This window comes from Salarias fasciatus, chromosome 6, assembly GCF_902148845.1.
Source record: "Salarias fasciatus chromosome 6, fSalaFa1.1, whole genome shotgun sequence".
NCBI lineage: Eukaryota > Metazoa > Chordata > Actinopteri > Blenniiformes > Blenniidae > Salarias > Salarias fasciatus.
Window position 1 is genome coordinate 1,710,631 of NC_043750.1, and position 18,828 is coordinate 1,729,458.

At 52.1% G+C, this 18,828-nt stretch overlaps 1 protein-coding gene across 1 annotated transcript in view; it reads left to right on the plus strand.

The window, feature by feature from the left end:
* Positions 1-18,502, plus strand: part of tenm3 (teneurin transmembrane protein 3) — a 212,090-nt gene extending 193,588 nt beyond the window's left edge. Inside the window, exons 40-53 of the mRNA XM_030092889.1 lie at positions 227-357; positions 3,745-3,914; positions 4,163-4,289; positions 9,084-9,281; positions 9,465-9,524; positions 10,034-10,378; positions 11,124-11,368; positions 11,625-11,806; positions 11,917-12,119; positions 12,806-12,916; positions 13,004-13,146; positions 13,259-13,383; positions 14,288-14,418; positions 17,002-18,502. Of these exons, the coding sequence (XP_029948749.1) occupies positions 227-357; positions 3,745-3,914; positions 4,163-4,289; positions 9,084-9,281; positions 9,465-9,524; positions 10,034-10,378; positions 11,124-11,368; positions 11,625-11,806; positions 11,917-12,119; positions 12,806-12,916; positions 13,004-13,146; positions 13,259-13,383; positions 14,288-14,418; positions 17,002-17,757 (2,927 nt within the window). The 3' untranslated portion in view covers positions 17,758-18,502. The remainder of the gene's footprint in view (positions 1-226; positions 358-3,744; positions 3,915-4,162; positions 4,290-9,083; positions 9,282-9,464; positions 9,525-10,033; positions 10,379-11,123; positions 11,369-11,624; positions 11,807-11,916; positions 12,120-12,805; positions 12,917-13,003; positions 13,147-13,258; positions 13,384-14,287; positions 14,419-17,001) is intronic.
* Positions 18,503-18,828: the final 326 nt, after the last annotated feature.

The window sequence follows — 18,828 nt, forward strand, 5'->3', positions numbered from 1 at the left end:
ACTGGTGTGCTTCGTCAAACTCGGCGCTGCTTGTTGCTCCACTGCAGGCAGGGAATAAATTGACTGTGTGGGATGATTTAGTGCGTGGTGTCACACACATAATGTTCACAACCACATGAATGTTTAATTCACAGCCTCTGATCTGGCGGCATCCGCGTTTAGCACCGCAGAGACTTTACTCCAACACCCATTAAAATGCTTTTAACCAATGTCCACCTCCGTCCAGGTGCCGCTAACCCCACCGTGGCGCGGCGCAACATGACGCTGCCCGGAGAGAACGGCCAGAACCTGGTGGAGTGGAGGTTCAGGAAGGAGCAGACCCGAGGGAAGGTCATCGTGTTTGGGAGGAAGCTCCGGGTGAGTGCCCTGCTGGTCCAGAGAGCGCCGCCTGAACGCTGCCTGTCACTGACTGAAACTCCCACAAACACAAACACAAACATCCAGAAAGGAGACGGTTCTGGAGGAAGTGACTGATGACCGGCATCCTGACAAACTGCATGTACTGGAGGTGTTCCATCTCCGTGTTACAGGCCGTGAAGGTCGGAATCAAACCGGGGAACCGTTCACCTCGCATGCAGGTGAAATCCGATCAGTCTCAGGTTTCAGAACTGATCCATTCTGCAGACATCCACTGGAATATCTTCCTGTTTTATTTCAGTCCGATGTTTTCATGATGAGCTGCAGTTTGCTTGTCAGGCCGCCAGTGGGCGCTGTGGCTCCTCCTCCATCATGGTCCGCTCAGAGTCAGTATGAAGGAATGTTCTCCTCGTATGCAGACGATGGGGCACTTTCAGTTTCAGGAATGTCAAGTTTTCCTGCTTCACGCAGAGATGAAGAGCGGCGCCTTTGGAAAAAGTTTTCAGTTTTCTGTGATTCGCAACGCTGAAACCAAATGAAAGTGCAGCCCAACACCCGGCCCGGCACCCCGGCCCGGCACCCCGGCCCGGCACCCCGGCCCGGCACCCCGGCCCAACACCCGGCCCGGCACCCCGGCCCGGCACCCCGGCCCAGCTCCTCAGCCCGGCGCCGGTCCTCTGAGGGTCGTGTCCAGCCGAGGCGCAGCTCTTTCCTCCCTGCATGGCCTCCGCCCCATCATTCCCAGATTGTCTGGCTAACCAGCTGAGAGCTAACAGGGGGAGCGTGTAGCGCGGCGCGGCCCCCGGGGAGTCGTGCCGCCCCCACCGCGGTGCTGCAGCCTAATGAATGCTGCGCCGCGAGGGGTGTGATGGCGAGGGCTGCGTGTAATGAGCTGGAGGTGAGACGCTAGCGTGAAGACAATGTGTAGTCTGTGATTCTTCCTCACCGACACGGCGGCAGTCCAGCTGTGCCGCCGGTGCCGGCGCCGCTGCACGCCCATTGAAGTCGTCCGCCACCGCGGGGTAATGGTGGGGCTCCGTGAACTTTCAGCCCAGCGTCTCGGCTAAATGCTGATGGAACGCGCTAACGAGACGCCGCATCTTTAAGCAGCTGCTCGGCTGGAATGATGAAAACATCCACTGTCAAGAAGAAGAATGTGAACGCTGGCAACTTCAGGAGACGATAAGTAGACGGCTGAAGAGAGGCATGATGGGATTCTTGATCTGTGGCTGTTGGTTCAGTCACCGCCGTTCCTCACAGTAATGTATGGATCAAAGAGATGAACAGCAGATTCCACAGCCGTCCTGCTCACTCAGCACCGCAGCTGCTACTGGACACACACACACACACACACACACACACACACACACACACACACACACACACACACACACACACACACACACTTTAAAATGAAGATAACAGCTCATGATGGGGTATTTAACATGGAATCTGTATTTTATAACTCTGTTGACCTTTCAGCTCAGTGACAGCCTGTTTGAACTGGTTTTAACAGGTTTTTAATATTTGAGTTGGTTCAGTCCTTTTTTTTTGATGAAACCATTTGAAACAGATGTAGATTGTTTTTCATTTTTATGCTTTCATTAGTTTGAATTATTTCAACTTTTCAGAATTTTTTTTAGAAGTTTGCTCTTGTTTTTCCTCTTTAGTTGTTTTCTTCCAGTTGTTCACACATTCTCCCATCTTGGTTATTTTCAGTTGTTTCTTGGGGTTTTAGACATTGTTTGTTGGACCATTCCTTGTGTTTGTAGCTCTTTTAGCCATCCTGTTTTGGCTCTAATCTTTTGAGCTACACTCTCAGGATTTCATAAAAGTTTCTGTTTCACTGAGAACTGACTTGACATGTAAAGCGAAATGTTCCTCCACGGTCACGTCCTGGTTCCTGGTTCCCTGCTGCTCGATGCATTGATATCATAAAGATTATTGTTTTATGATGGAAAAATCAGATCAGATACCTTCAGAGAAGCTCTGCTGTCGGAATGCTTTATGTCCAGAGCAGATCTGAACCTGAAAATCGACCCTTGTCTGATGTGACCCGGCTCTTCTGGCACCTCTGCGTCTCTGGAAGCGGCTCTCAGGGAGACGAGGGTGGAGGTTCAGGGCAGAGGGGGGCAGGACGAGAGGAGAAGGCTGAAAACAGACCCGCCCACCTGGAGGAAGTGAAGGACTCCAGTCACAGAGGGGGGCGAGCCCAGACCATGAGAGACCAGTTGTGTCCACATTAACATGAAGCGCCTCACCAATCTGCAGAATGATGAGTTTCCCTGATGCGGCGCCTCCGGCTCTGCATGGCTGCTGGCCTCCGTCCAGGCGCCGTGGCGCTCCGTCCAGCTGGCCGCCGGCCCCACGCCCCCCTCCCACCCCCCTTTCACCCCGCGGCGCTCGGCTCGGGCTAATTTACAAATGAATGAGTGGCTGAGATGAAGAGACGAGAAAAATGACTCTTGAACGTTCTCCAGCAGAACTCTCTCCTTAATGAAACGCCGGCTCGCCTGGTCCCTGCCTCTCGCTTTGCTTCCAGGATCCAGAAGGTGAGCTTGGCAGGGGGGGGGGCCGAGCGATCGGTCTTCATAAATGGGAGTTTGAACAAACAGCGTGTCATTTAGAAAGCGATAAAGCTGGAAGGCAGCGGTGTTTTACGGGCGGGATCGGGAGGTGGTGGAATCCAGCCGCTTGTTACAAGGACCGACCCCGACCCCGAGGCCGGCCGCTGCCTTGGTTTGCCCAGCTGAGGCCACCGACCCCCAGCGGGTCCAGATCGCCACCGACGCCCCGAAAACGCTCAAGGAAGCTCTAGTCTGAGCTGAAGCCCCTCCAGCAGGAGACTACCCGTCAGCTGACTATTATGAACTCCACTCCACAGGCTTTCATTCCTTTGCTTTATATCATTAATTACAACCTTCGTTAGTATTCATTGATTTCATGCAACCATGAGGACTGAGCCTGCCAGTCCTGACTGAGGGCAAAAACCCTCTGAGCATCAGACCTCAGTCATGAACAGACGGTGAGAGAAAATCTGAGATGTGAAACCTCGAAGACGCGTCCAGGGGAAAGAAACCAGACATGAGGAGGATACCTGCACAGGTGTGAATTCACAGCCTCCGCCGGCTTTCTGCTGCCGTAGCGTCACGCTCGGCGCCGTTCCCCGAGCAGAGGTGTCTTCCAGCTCTCCATTCAGGACGCCCATGTGACAGTTTGACACACTGCGTCAAAACGAAGAGGAGGAGGAGGATGAAAACTCCCCTCAGCAGAAAGCTTTTCAACACATCTGACAAACACCTGCGTAACTCTCAACATCCACAACACACAACGGCATAAATACCTAATTGTGTGTGTGTGTGTGTGTGTGTGTGTGTGTCTTCCCAGGTGAATGGACGGAACCTGCTGTCGGTGGATTACGATCGTTCTCTGCGGACGGAGAAGATCTACGACGACCACAGGAAGTTCCTGCTGAAGATCATCTACGACACGCAGGGCCACCCGACGCTCTGGGTGCCGAGCAGCAAGCTGCTGTCCGTCAACCTCACCTACGCCAGGTACACCACCCACCCACCCACCGTCCCACCCCCATCCCACCCCCATCCCACCCCCCCGGGCCGGGCAGCCGTCCCTCAATCTGAGCTCACATAGAGTCAAATGGCCGAAATTGATAGAATCACTGGAGTAGAGGAAAAACATCACAGAACAGAGCAATGCCACAGAAACAATGTGTTAATGAACGTGTGTGTGTGTGTGTGTGTGTGTGTGTGTGTGTGTGTGTGTGTGTGTGTGTGTGTGTGTGCAGCACGGGCCAGGTGACCGGCCTCCAGAGGGGTCCGACCACAGAGCGGTGGGAGTACGACAGTCAGGGAAGAATCACCTCCAGAGTCTTCGCTGATGGCAAAACATGGAGCTACACTTATCTGGACAAGGTAACAAACAGACACACACACACACACACACACACACACACACACACACACACACACACACACACACACACACACACACACACACAGATCTGTCATTCTGACAGATCTGTGTGCTTGTTTAAGTACCTCCATGTGCGTGCGTGCGTGCGTGCGTGCGTGCGTGCGTGCGTGCGTGCGTGTGAGCGTGCTCGTGTGTGTGTGTGTGTGTGTACATTCTGCTAGAGGACGATGAAACTGTGTGTATCTTCCAAACACCCAACAGCTCTCTGAAGGTGCGTTCTGCTCGACTCTGCAGAGACGTGATGAAAGAAAAAAGATAAATAGCATGTGCACACACACGCACACACACACACACACACACACTCACACACACACTCACACACACACACAGCTAGGAGTTATTTTCAGTTTTATCCACACACAAGGTAAGGATACTGTGTTTACTGTGAATTCCTGTCAAGCTTAATTAATTGAAGCTTTGTCCCCTGTGTGAAATGTATAGTGAGTAAAACACACACACACACACACACACACACACACAACTGGCTCAGGAATATGCAGTGAGAGATGAGAGGACTTTTTTCTGTGTTCAGTCTGTTAGTTTGTGTTCAGTATGTTAGTGTGGTGTGTGTGTGTGTGTGCGCTCAGTGTGTGTTCAGTGAGCAGGACGGGGAGCGTGTGAAGTGGTGCAGAAGTGTGTGTCGCTGAGGGAGCTTCAGTACAAAGAAGCAAACTCTTCTGTTTCAGACGTTTCTTCACTGAACTCAAAACTGTTAATGAAAAACTGAAACTACGGAGCAAGATAAAGTCCAGTCAGCCGAACCGGTCACTTTATTAGGAACACTGCTGAGCTGAAGGTCAGACTGAAGGTCAGCAGCATGAGGCGGATGAAGGGAGAAGAGTTGGCTGTTGGTCTGAGGATTTGATCGGCTGGATCTTCACTCCAGAGTTTCCAGAGAACAGAGAGAACCAGAGAAGATCAGCAGTTCAGAGGTCAGAGGTCAATGGACAGGACGGATTTAGGCCATTGATAGACGACAGGAAGTTAAAGAACCTCTGGATGGAGCTTGAACGTTTCAGAAGCGGGTCTGGTCTTGGTTGGACGTGCAGCTGGATCAAGGCGTCCCTCATGAAGGTCAGTGTTTCCTCCACCTCTGAATCCAGCCAGCAAGTCAACAGTGATGCTCCATGATGAGGAAACATCGGCTCGTCCAACACTCAAAGCATGGTGGGGTACGGGGAGGCTGGGGGAGGGGCTTCGGTCTCTGTGGGGGAAACACTTTGAAAAGCCTGATCTGAAGGAATCATGCATACAAAGAAAAGCTGAAGGGAAAAAGAGGAGCAGAGAAAGCAAACCGGCTGTCTCTTCAGGGGGACGTGAGAGAGGACTCCCTGTAGGACGGCAGCACGGGCATTAAAACACAGAATAACCAGCGCGAGCAGGACGAGACAGGAGAGATAAATCACACGCTTCCTGTTTGTTAGCCGGGAAGACGAAGGCAGGAGACAGACGCTGGACTGTGTGGACGGGACGGACAGGGCCGTTTGAGAGAGAGGGACAGCCTAGGAAACAAGACTCCAGGGACGGAGGGACGGCTTCGTTAGAGGATGACGGACAGGGAACGACTGTGAAGGAAGCCGTGGACAGTGAGGGACATGAGACCAGCACAAACAGCAGGACGAGTCTCCAGGCTCCTCAAAACAGAGAAATACGTCAAATCACTGGAGGAGGTGGAAATGAAAGAGGACCTGAACCAAAGAGCCGGTTAGGAAAGGTTTACCTGCTCTGGGTTTATCTGGGAGAAAGTGTTCTGCAGCTGGGACTGTTAATTCTTCGTTCTGTTGAATGTGCTGTGTTTGTGTGGAGTCATTCACAGCATAACCCTTTGATTTAAAACAGCAGTCCAGCTGTCTCTGGCCTCGTCCACATGTCACCTGAAACATGGCTCCGTCAACTGAAGTGAGGCTGACGCTTTTGCTTCAGATGAACACTGGCTGATCTGTTTCAAAACCATAGAGCAAACAATAAATGTAGAAATTTTAAATTGTGCGTGAGAGAAAATTTATTTCTGAACAGTTTTCCTGTAAAATGCGAATGTTTGAAGCAGGATCTTCAAAGCAGACGCTCCTCTCTGGACTGAAGTGAAGCCTTTTCCACAAAAGATTCACTTGGTTTTTATTCATATTTCAACAATAACAACAGAATCTGAAGGCACTTTCCCAACAATTCCACCTGAACAAGCAGAGGAGACAGTGAAAGGAAAACTGCCTGGAACAGGAGGGAACCTGCAGAACCGGAGACCGAGGACACTTTCTGCAACCGTCAAATATTCAAAGCGTTAAACGTTTTCATGATATTCACACAGCAGTGATTTCTCTTTCTCCATCTATTGACTCAAAGTGAAAACATCTTAAGGAATGTTCCGTCTGGAACTCCGGCCTCTAAAACGTGCTCATTTTTAATTTCACGCTGACAGTCAGCTGGGAACTTCCTCGTTTTTCAACATTAGCTGCACTAAACGACAGGTTGTCCTCTCCGGTCCGTCTGGATGCTAACGTCTCTCAGGCCTCGTTTCTCTTCCTGTTGAAACGCCGCCTTGAGTTTCAGATGCGGTCCTGAACAGTGCCTGCTTTCTCGGCCCAAACCATTCAGATGTTTGCTTGTTTGTTTTAAGTGGAGCTGGCGCCTCATGTGTGATTAGATCGCTCATTTCTCATTAGCCTACATTGTCTTTATAATTATGGGAGGCGCCGGGACCAGGAGCGCCTCAGGATGGCGTCATTACAGCTGTTTTAGGAGAGAACGTGAAGATGGGGAAACTTTAATTACTTTGCGTCACCAGTAGTGATCTGAGGGCGCTCGGAACTGTGTCTCTGGAAAGTGTTGGTGACGTGAGGAGGTGTGTGAAACTCCACCGAGCCAGTCGCTCGAGCAGCGGCTCTGCTTTGATTTCCAGAAACAGACCCTAAATATAACAATGGAGGCGAGAGACATGGGGAGAGTAAAAATAGCAGCTCGTCTTCACCTTCTCCCGCGCCTGTTTTTCATTCACCTCCTCCATCTGTCGCTCGCCGTCCCCGCTGACGATCCCCTGCGAGCCTCGTCTGGAGACACGCTGTCAACACGCGGAGTGAATCACACACAGCGTCCCGGGCAGCGTGCGGTAATTCGCCGCCAGCACGGCGGAGGCGGCGTCATGCTAATGCTAGCCCCCAAACGCGGGAGCCGCTGGAAGTGGAAGTACGAGCGCGTGAGAGTCAGAGGGGAAAAGATCTGAAAGGACTTTAAACCTCGGCGATGAAACGGACCGCGGTTTAAAGTGTGTGGAAATTATGCGCTCCATAAGTTTCCCTTGAGCCAGAGCAGCGGATTGATGGAATCAAACACCGGGGACGAGTTCAGCCGGAGGTCAAGGTCACATCTTCAGCGGGTGCCTGAGGCGAGGAGGAGCACACACCCCGGAGACGCCGCTGCCTCTCTTCTTCACATCAAGGCAGCCTGCTGGGCCGCACTCCGGGTCCGGCTCAGAGTGTCCCCGCCTCCGGGGGACTGACAACTGCGCCTCTGCTCCAGGACGCAGCACAGCTCACCGTTGTGCAGGTGTTGTTTGGCTTTTCACCGTGTTCGGCTCGCTGTGTGAAGGCGCCGATGTGTGGGGCGCCTCCCTCACCTCCCTGGCCTCCAGCCAGGAGCGAACATGGCGGCCTGCAGCCCGCTCGCGCTCTGAGCACTGACGTTCAGCCTTATATCAGCCAGACCGAGACAGGAAGTCTGTTTTACTCGAGGTGTTTCGATGTCAGCCAAGTGTTTACTGTGTGTGAAGTTAGCGGCCATGCTAACGGCTGCAGGACAGTGTGACTGCTCCAGCAGACCAGAGTAAACTGCAGATTAAAGCACTTTTAGTAGGACTGTGATTGGCTTGTTAACGTTTCTTGGTGCACCTCAGAAAGTTCCTTTCCATCCCCGACACAGTGAAACAGATGAGAGGACGCCGCTCTGAGGTGCTGACGGCCGTGCTAAAGTAGCTCAGCTAAAGGCTAAAGTGGCGGCAGCAGCTCTCAGGCAGATCCTGCCTCAGCTGAAGCCACGACGATCAGCTGGTGGCGTGTCTGCCTTGTCTCCTGATCACTGGATGGAAATGACGGGACTTAAGATGCAAGGCGTGCTGTTAAAATGTGCTGTGAAGGGGGCCGGCGGGTCACAGCCCCACCAGATGGTGCTAAAATGTCTTCATCTTCGTCTAATAAACGCTGATTAAAAGATTCACGGCCAGCTGTGCTGGATTGATTCATTACTCCCCGGTGTGGGTCGTGTCTTCCTGCCATTACATCTTCACCACGTGCACACCGCTTTTGTTTTCTCTGTGCACCACTGACACGTCTGACCTCTGATGGCGTTTTATCTGCACATCTCCGGTCAGAGAGTCTAGAGCATCAGAGTAACGTCCACCTTTAATTCATAAGGCATTGTTTGGAATCCAGACTGCTGTGGTTCCTTACTGTATGGCGGCTATGGGAAAGAGCTTGTCAACACTCTGAACTCACAATGCGTTTGTTAATTCACTCTCATAGTTTGATGCTAATGCTAACACGTTAGCCGTGTGTCTCCAGTTGAGTTACGACCGCTTTGCTTACTAACAGCTTTACAGTGAAATCAAGACCAACAGTTTCTGTTATTCAAAAGCGGCAAAATCTTATTTTGTCCTCCAGTGTCTGTCTGATTTGTGACTCCGTGTGTTGTGTTCTTGATCAGTCCATGGTCTTGGTTTCTGACGGTCTCGTGTCCCCCCTCAGTCCATGGTCTTGCTGCTGCACAGCCAGCACCAGTACATCTTCGACTACGACTCGGGGGACCGCCTGTCGGCCGTCACCATGCCCAGCGTGGCTCGACACACCATGCAGACCATCAGGTCCATCGGCTACTACCGGAACATCTACACCCCTCCGGAGAGCAACGCCTCCGTCAGCGTGGACTACTCTGAGGACGGACAGGTGAGCGAGCGCCTCGTCCTCGGCGGGTCCAGCTGTGACGGGCCGTCACACGCTGGGCGGCCATGTTGAATCTCTTGTGTAATGACTGCTGCTCAGGGGTGATGGGTAATCCATTAGTGTGATCAGCTGTTCCATGAACTCCTGCCTCCTCTCTCTCTCCCTCTCTCTCCCTCTCTCTCTCAGCTCCTCAGAGTGGCACATCTGGGCACCGGCCGCCGGATCCTGTACAAATACCGCAGACAGGTATTCATTTCTTCTCTCTCATGTTAGTTTCTGCCCCTCCAGCCATACTTCCTGCAGCCCATTAGATTAAACACATGCAGCCTGATGTGCTTCCCTTCTCCCCTCTCTGAGATTCATGTCACACCCTTAAGAGCAGGTTCTGGATCTGAATTTGAACCTCAAATATTTATTTTTCCACCGCTTCCTGAGCAGAATCCTCACATGAAAAGACGACTGGACTGAAGTTTCATTTTTTTCTTTGGAGTGTGTTTTTGTTGTGACTGAAAGCCAACGTGGGAAGAGATCAGTGCAGGCCCCATCTGGAGAGGCGTGAAGCCTGAGAGTCAGGTGGACTCCAGGGTGGCGCTGAGGCGTGATGTGCATCGGCGGTGGCGGCGGCGGCAGCTGCAGCAGGAACCAAGAGGCTCTCGAGCGCTGGAGTGTCGGCAGCAGTCATTAGCAGATCTGTGGATGATCCCACCTCCTCCCAGCGTCCCCCTCTGTAAACACGCGGCCGTGTTGTTTTCCAGAACAAGCTGGCAGAGATCCTGTACGACTCCACGCGGGTCAGCTTCACGTACGACGAGACCGCCGGCGTGCTGAAGACGGTCAACCTGCAGAGTGAGGGCTTCATCTGCTCCATCCGGTACCGGCAGATCGGCCCGCTGGTGGACCGCCAGATATTCCGCTTCAGCGAGGACGGCATGGTGAACGCCCGCTTCGACTACACCTACGACAACAGCTTCAGGGTCACCAGCATGCAGGCTGTCATCAACGAGACGCCGCTGCCCATCGACCTCTACCAGTTCGACGACATTTCTGGGAAGGTGGAGCAGTTTGGGAAGTTTGGAGTCATCTACTACGACATCAACCAGGTGAGAGCGGCCTGAGTCAGCTCCTCTGAAAGGAGACTGGAGCCACTTCAACTGGAAACATGGACATAAATACATGTTCACTCCGAGCAGGAATGTTCTCTCTTTAAATGTCTTTCAGTAAATCTTAGTATGAAAAGTATTATGTTGAAAGTAGTTTATCCTGTGAGTAAAAGTAATCCTGAAAGCAGGACTTGGTTCCAGTCATGACTGAGCTGACAGCAGTCAGCAGGCGAGGTGCTGTGAGGCAGTTCATGAGGTGGGCGGCGGTTTTAGATTGGTTTGAGACAAGTCTCAAATGATCTATGATCAAAAGATTTACTGAAAAACAGCAGTTCTTCCTGGGATTATCTGTGGTAAACTGTCAGGGTCACGTCTCTCAGCTCCAGCTCGTCTCAGTTCCATGTGCGTAGTGAAAGTCCTCCTGGAGTCTTTTGGCTCGGAGAAGTTCCAGTACTCTGGTTTTCAACCCTTCTGGAGCATCAGCTGCTGTTCTGTGGTGAATCAGCTCTCATGGTATAAAAACACAGTTACAGATTGTTCCTGTCAGTTAAATGAGCTGATTTCTAAAATACCTGAGATAACAACACAGTAAAAACTGCTGAATAACATTAAAAAAGCCAAACAGGTCCAGTTCTCCACAGCGAACTTCTGAAATCCATGATCTTCAGGAAATGTACCCCCCAGTGTGTCTGTCCAGCGGGAGGTGACTGTTTGACCCTGGTTGTTTCTCTGGTCCCTCCCTCAGATCATCTCCACGGCGGTGATGACCTACACCAAACACTTCGACCAGCACGGCCGGATCAAGGAGATCCAGTACGAGATCTTCCGCTCCCTCATGTACTGGATCACCATTCAGTACGACAACATGGGCCGAGTCACCAAGAGGGAGATCAAGATCGGGCCGTTCGCCAACACCACCAAGTACGGCTACGAGTACGACGTGGACGGCCAGCTGCAGACCGTCTCCCTCAACGAGAAGATGATGTGGAGGTAGGCTGGAGCTGCGCAGTGTCCCCGAGTCTGTCCTGTAATACCACAGGCTGCCACAGGGGTAGCTCAGCCAGCTCGCTCTAAGTTGAACAGTAGAAGAAGAAGCAGCAGGTGCTGGATCTAAACATAAAGGAATCAGTGAAGCAGAAACTACTAAAACACTGCTCCACAGCGACCCGGGACTACAGCATACAGTGTCTTTGAAAGAAACCCATTTTAGAGTAAGACCAGTGCTCAGTCTGTGTTTGTCCTTCAGATATAACTATGACCTGAATGGGAACCTTCACCTGCTGAACCCGGGGAACAGCGGACGACTGACCCCGCTACGCTACGACCTGCGGGACCGGATCACCCGCCTGGGAGACGTTCAGTACCGGCTGGACGAAGACGGTTTCCTGAGGCAGCGAGGAGCCGAGATCTTCGAGTACAACTCCAAAGGCAAGCGTTCACTCCTCCCTCCCTCCAGAGCATTCTCAGCAGCAGCTCCACCTCCTGCTCCAGAGCCATTCTCTGTCCTTCATTCCTCTTTCTTGTCCTCTTTGGTCCAGGTCTGTTGGTCCGTGTTTACAGTAAAGCGGCCAGCTGGACCATCCAGTACCGCTACGACGGCCTGGGTCGTCGAGTGGCATCCAGGAACAGTCTGGGCCAGCACCTGCAGTTCTTCTACGCAGACCTGAACTACCCCACCAGGATCACCCATGTCTACAACCACTCCAGCTCTGAGATCACCTCCTTCTACTACGACCTGCAGGTATGGCGCTGCGGCGTCCACCGTGCCAGGCGTTCAGCCCGTTCAGTGGAAGCAGGACATCCACTCTGTTCAACAAACATCTGACAAAATCTGAAAATTCTTCTGGAAATGAAGTGCAAATTCGCCGTCATGATATTCTTCAAGATGCTTTGTAAGAACCAAGAATCCAACAAATGACCTGACTTTGTGCTGACGTTGGTTCTAAGGCCTCGTTTCCACAACGTTTTCAAGTGAAAACACACCGTTTTTTTTCCTTTTTGCTTCAGAAAAGCATCACGTTCACACGCCTGTTTCCATGGAAACAGCAGAAACACTGAAATCCATGGAGGTTTCATGCTGCGAGGTGGTTCTGCAGAGAACAAACAATACACTCTAAACATTAGCGATGGAGAACACGGAGAACAGTACACTCTAAACATCAACACTAGAGAAGACCGAGAGCAGTGCAGTGTCACACCGGAGCCTCTGGAGGCCAGACTCCGGCCCACAGGCCACACATTTGGCTCCCTGCTCTTCTGAAGCTCTTTTCTAGTGATTAATCTGCAGCAGCAGCGCGAGTCACCTCGACGCCGCTCCTCGCTGCTCCTCGCCGCTCCTGGCGGCCCCGGGGATCGCTGCTTCCTCTACAGGAGGTTATGAGGAAGGGCTTCAGGACGTGTGTAACGTCGATGTTTACTGTCGCGCAGGGCCACGTGTTTGCGATGGAGATCAGCAGCGGGGAGGAGTTCTATATTGCCTGCGATAACACCGGCACTCCGCTGGCCGTCTTCAGCAACAACGGGCTGCTGCTCAAACAGGTGTGTGTCTCTCCCGGGCTCCGGCGGCTCTCATATTACTGAAACTGCCTTGTGACTCCGTGTCGGATCATAAATCTGTGTTTGCAGGTCCAGTACACGGCGTACGGCGAGGTTTACTTTGACTCCAACCCAGACTTCGTGCTGGTAATTGGTTTCCACGGGGGCTTGTACGATCCTCTGACTCGCCTGCTGCATTTCGGAGACAGAGATTATGACATCCCCGCCGGGAGGTGAGCAGCCGCTGACTTTCTCCCTCATTTCCAGTCTGAGCTGACAGGTGAGAGCGTGTACGGCGTGCAGCTAGCGGCTAGCTCTGACCGTGTGTGTGTGTGTTTTTGGAAGGTGGACCACTCCCGACATCAGCACCTGGACCAGGGTGGGAAAAGACCCCCAGCCCTTCAACCTCTACATGTTCCGGGGCAACAACCCCATCAGCAAGATTCATCAGGTCAAGGAATACGTGACAGGTAAGGACGACTCTGCAGTACCAGGATGAGCCTCAAGAGGGAGCAGATGCTCAGTTCGACTCTCATCCGGCTGGAGGTCTGAGCTCAAAGCCCAGTCCTTCGGCTCTGTGGTGGACTGGAAGGATTTAAGGCTCTTTTAGGAGAACGCAGCGTGGTGTCAAGATGAGGAGGGAATGACGGAGACGCGTTTACCTCGTTACCGCCGGGGTCCGACAAAACGGTGACGCTGGTGTTTCCAGTTCACTGGTTTCCTTGCTAACTGGTGACTGACGTCCTGCTGCTGCCACTCGTCACAGTCCATGTTGAACTCAGACTCATGAAAGGTCCAACAGGTTTTTAACTTCCAGCAGAAACAGGTCATGTGGCAGAAACCTGTTCACCAGTTGAGAGGGGAACCAGTTAGTCCGAAACACCGGCTCCATCTCCGACGCTCCTCCCCTGCTGGGTAGCTGCTGCGTTCAGGTGACTGCGGAAAACTGAGACTCTGGGATGTGGTCAGCGATTCAGGCGGAGGCAGACTGACAGTCGGACTCAGACACAGTTTGAACACCGGTTCTCATGGTTCTCTCAAAAGGACCGTTCAAACGACCGACCCTTTCATGAACGTCACTTCTCTAAAGTGAACCAGAGAAAACCCGCCGCCGGTTTTCCTTTAATCAGGTGAAAGATTATCACAGATATTATTACAAATAATAAAGTGCAGCATGAGTTTTTACAGCTGTGAGCTGCAGTGCAGTGAGCTACTTAATGTTTATTCAGGGAACAGCGGAGCTTCGTCTGCTTTATTATGGAACACATAACAGAAGCCATGCAAACAGGCGTTTATGATGCTCATCTTGTTTGTGTCTTTTATTTGCAATCCGTTGAAACAGCCTGTTGAAACTGTGTTTCTGTGTGTGTGCAGATGTGAACATCTGGTTGGTCACGTTTGGATTCCACCTTCACAACGCCATCCCCGGGTTCCCCATCCCCAAGTTCGACCTGACGCAGGCGTCCCTGGAGATGAAGAAGAGCCAGCTGTGGGACGATCTGCCCGTACGTCTCTCATCTTATCAGTGATCGCCCGTCGCTCACACTCACACACTGGATTAGGAACCACCGCACGAGGCCAGGAAGACTTCTGGAAACCACTGTCTGGAACTGCACTGCAGCATTAACACCACGTGGAAGAATATTCAACGTTAGATGAGATTTCTCGCTTTAAGAATCACAGTTTGGAGGAAATACAATCAACTGGATTAATGTGAAAATGTAAACTGGAATCTGCAGCCGCTCATTCAGAAACATAATAACAGACCTCCAGAATTATAAATCCGTCCTTTAGTTTGTAAAGTGCAAATAAAGCCATTAGGGAGAAAAATAAGCAGGGTTTTTTTTTTAACTTTTGCTAATCAGTAAATATTATGAGAAAGTATAAAGTACAGAAAAGTGAGGCGTGCAAATGTTAAGAAGAGGGGAGAAATGAGGAGGAAAATAAAGAATCTCAATCAAACCTAAAGTGAAAATGAAGCAGCTGAAAGTAAGAAAACAAGCAAATGAAAAGGTGGAATCATCACGCATCCGCAGAGAGACGGCGAAAGGGGGAAATGGAGGGGAAAGAGGAAATGTAGAAGGAAATGATGTGGGAATAATGAGAAAGGAAATGAGGAGCGAAGACAATAAAGAGTCATCCAGCGAAACCAATCAAAGCCTCCGCCGCCCGGCGCCGCCTTCACTGGACCCTCATCTGCACGGCTCACACACAGCGGAACGCAGCAGAACATAGTGGAACACACTAAACCAGCCTGAACACACAAACCAGGAAGCAGCAGAGAGGTGGCCGTCACCTCCTCTGGTTCATGACTTTCAAATACATTTCTTCTCACGCACACAGTTCAGATCTCCATCAACGCCGGGGTTTCCCTCATGTCTTCTTCAAACGACTCGGGAGCTGAAGCTGAGGCAGCAGAATTAAAGCAGATTACAGCCGCTGTGTGGACGTGGTCAGGGTTCCTCTTTTAAAAACTGCAGTAAGAGGCTTGAATTTAGGGTTTCTTCGGGTACAAAATGCAGCCGGGAGAAAGTGTCGCCTTGCATTTATCTTTTTGTGCTTTAATTCACAAACATTGTGCCAGATTCAATCAGACAGACAATCTTCTCCTGCTGCCCCCTGGGAAGCGGAGCCGGATTGCAGTATGGATTTATAGCACAGCAATAATATAAACCCACAAATATCATCCAGAAAAACAACATTAATAGCAACAGCAACAAAATGTATAAAGTGAAACAAGGTGAGCGAGTCGGAGCGGCTCCCACTGAAGCTTTACACGTCGCTTCTGTTCACATTATTATCTCCATACTTTTAAATGAGGCTCTCCGGCTAGCGGGCGGCTCATTAAAGAGTCACAGTCACCTCGTTTTAACTTGAGATCTGCCTGATCCAGGACTCCAGTGGCGCTCAGAGGAGTCCGATGGCCCGTCCACCTTCATGGCTCTCATTCCGCCTGTAAAAGTTCATTTGGTTCAGATTCAGTCAGAAACTCCTTCGTACTTCAGTCAAGGCAGAAAATACAAAACTGAAGTTTGTCAAAGATGAGTCGTCTAAACGTCGGTGAGAATTTGAGGTGAGGGAGAGACTCTGGGTTGAGGTTCGGGGTGGAAGCAGTGAGCTGAGTGGGATCCCTGCAGGATCAGTGAGGGGAAGAAAGCTTTTCCTTTAAACCCGCCACCAGGGCCACTGCCTTCACTCTGCAGGCCTCGTCTCTCTTCAAAAGAGGAGAAACCTTCCTCTGTTCCCATAAAGTCTCCCGGTAATCCATGAAGTTTGTGCGTCTGGGTGCAGTTTGAATGACGGAGGCACCAAACCACAGCTGGCACACTGTCGACTCCACAGAAAAGAAAACCACAACAGCCGGTGGATCTTAGTCTGCTGGTCCAGATTTCATCAAACTCGAACCTGGAAGTGGAGCGGTGGAGGGTTGGTCGCAGCCGGGGACGTCAGGAAAACAGTCACCTTTCGTTTGCTCTCAAGTTGGAATTTGAGTAAAATTCAGAAAACCCAACCGTCTCCCGTCTGTAGCGCAAAGAAAAACTGAAGTTTGAAAGCAGAGGAGGAATAAAGCATGAAGTTCCAGTTCCTGGAGAGAGGAGGGAGCGTCAGTCAGTGAGACACTGACGCTGCGTCCCGGCAGGACAGGCTGAGTGGTCAGCAGGACACGTCCAGACAGAGAGACAGACTTTAGTGAGACGTACGAGGGCTCAGACCCCGTCCTCACAAAACATAGATCAGATGAAGCGTCCCAGGCCGGGCCGGGCGGCGGAGGCTCGGTTCAGACGAGGTGTCCGAGCGAAGCGGCCGGCTCCGGAGGAGAGGTGAGGTGGAACGCTCCAAACTCCGAGGCCTCGCCGCAAATCCAAAAGATTATCTGGTCTGCTCTGAACTCACACACTTTGTTCTTCAGGTTTCGGGTTGTTGAAACTTCTCGTTGGAAAGTTCAAAAGAAAACTTGAGGAACCTGAACCTGTGTCCTCGATACAGACGTTCAAGCAGCAGGCCGCCGTGTTGAAGCTGATCCTCTTCTCTCGCTTCTCGTAGTCTTAGCTCTGCTGTGGAACTAACCTGCGTCCTCTCTGTCTCAGTCCATCTCAGGTGTCCAGCAGGAAGTCACCCGTCAGTCCCGGGCCTTCCTGTCCTTCGAGCGGATGCCAGAGATCCAGCTGAGCCGCCGGCACACGGACCACACCAAGCCCTGGCTGTGGTTCGCCACCGTCAGGTCTCTGATCGGGAAGGGCGTGATGCTGGCGGTGATCCAGGGCCGCGTGGTCACCAACGCGCTCAACATCGCCAACGAGGACTGCATCAAGGTGGCGGCAGTCCTGAACAACGCCTTCTACCTGGAAGACCTGCACTTCACGGTGGAGGGACGCGACACGCACTACTTCATCAAGACCAGCCTGCCGGAGAACGACCTGAGCGCGCTGCGGCTCACCTCGGGCCGGAAGTCGCTGGAGAACGGCGTCAACGTCACCGTGTCGCAGTCCACCACGGTGATGAACGGCAGGACGCGGCGCTTCGCCGACGTGGAGCTGCAGTACGGCGCCCTGGCCCTGCACGTGCGCTACGGCACCACGCTGGACGAGGAGAAGGCGCGCATCCTGGAGCACGCCCGGCAGAGGGCGCTGTCCAGCGCCTGGGCGCGCGAGCAGCAGCGCGTGCGGGACGGCGAGGAGGGCGTGCGGCTGTGGACGGAGGGCGAGAAGCGCCAGCTGCTCAGCAGCGGCAAGGTGCTGGGCTACGACGGCTACTACGTCCTGTCCATAGAGCAGTACCCCGAGCTGGCCGACAGCGCCAACAACATCCAGTTCCTGCGCCAGAGCGAGATCGGCAGGAGGTAACAGGGCATCGGCCGGACCAGCGCACCCTCCAGACTCAGAGACTAACCGCTACAGAAGTTTAACACAACAAGGATGTCACAGTACCGAACAACCGTCCACTCAGCAAACCCTGTGTGTGCTAATCTGTCTGAACGAGGTTGTTAAAAAAGGATTTATAGACTAATCGATGACGTAACAATCAACTGGACACAACTGTCCCGAAACACGGCGAAGCTGCAGTTGTGAAGGTCGTCAAGAGCCTGAAGAAAGGCTCTTTTGGCCAATGCCTTTCTCTCTTTCTTTCTTCCTTTCTTTAATTCTTTCTCTCTCTCTCTCTCTCTCTCTCTCTTTCTCTCTCTCTCTCTCTCTCACCTTGTCGTCTGCCTTCGAACAGCCTGCACGCATGACCCTCCCCCTTTCTCTGGTAGGCGGGGCTTAACCTGACTGCTACCTTTGTGTGCTAGCTAGCTGTCCAAAAGTGGGATGTAGAGACTCACCTCAACTCGCCAAAACCGAGCATTTCCAACAGCCATCGCCAGCTGGACGGGCCCACAAGCATTTAATCCTGTCGGCGGCGCCGTGCCGTGCTGGCGGTGCCGTGCCGACGGGCGTCGCAGGCGTGGGATCTCTGAGGGTCCACAGGGACTCGCCGTGTCTATAGGATCCGTCTCCGTGGCTGAAGCCATTGAGGGGACAGTTGTGGTACTGTTGTGGACTCTCTCAAAGAGAAACAGGCACAAAAAAAGACTACCGTTTGTATGAAGGTCAAAAAAAGAATGAGACTGATTTTCTGTTTGAGTTCTTTTGGTTTTTGTTTTGTTTTTATAAATAAACTTGCATTTGCTTCTGACAAAAAGGGGATACTAAAAATATGAACAGAGAAGTGTTTACATACTATTACCTATACCACTATAACTGCTATTACTACGCCACCACCAACACTACGACCACCTCCACCACCACCCCACCTCCACCACCGGACCGGACCGGACCGGACCGGACCGGACCGGACCTGGCCAGACCAAACCAAACGCCACTTCTTCTTTTGTTCCTTTCCTAACTGAAAGAGATCATGTATTCGGCCAGTTCCTC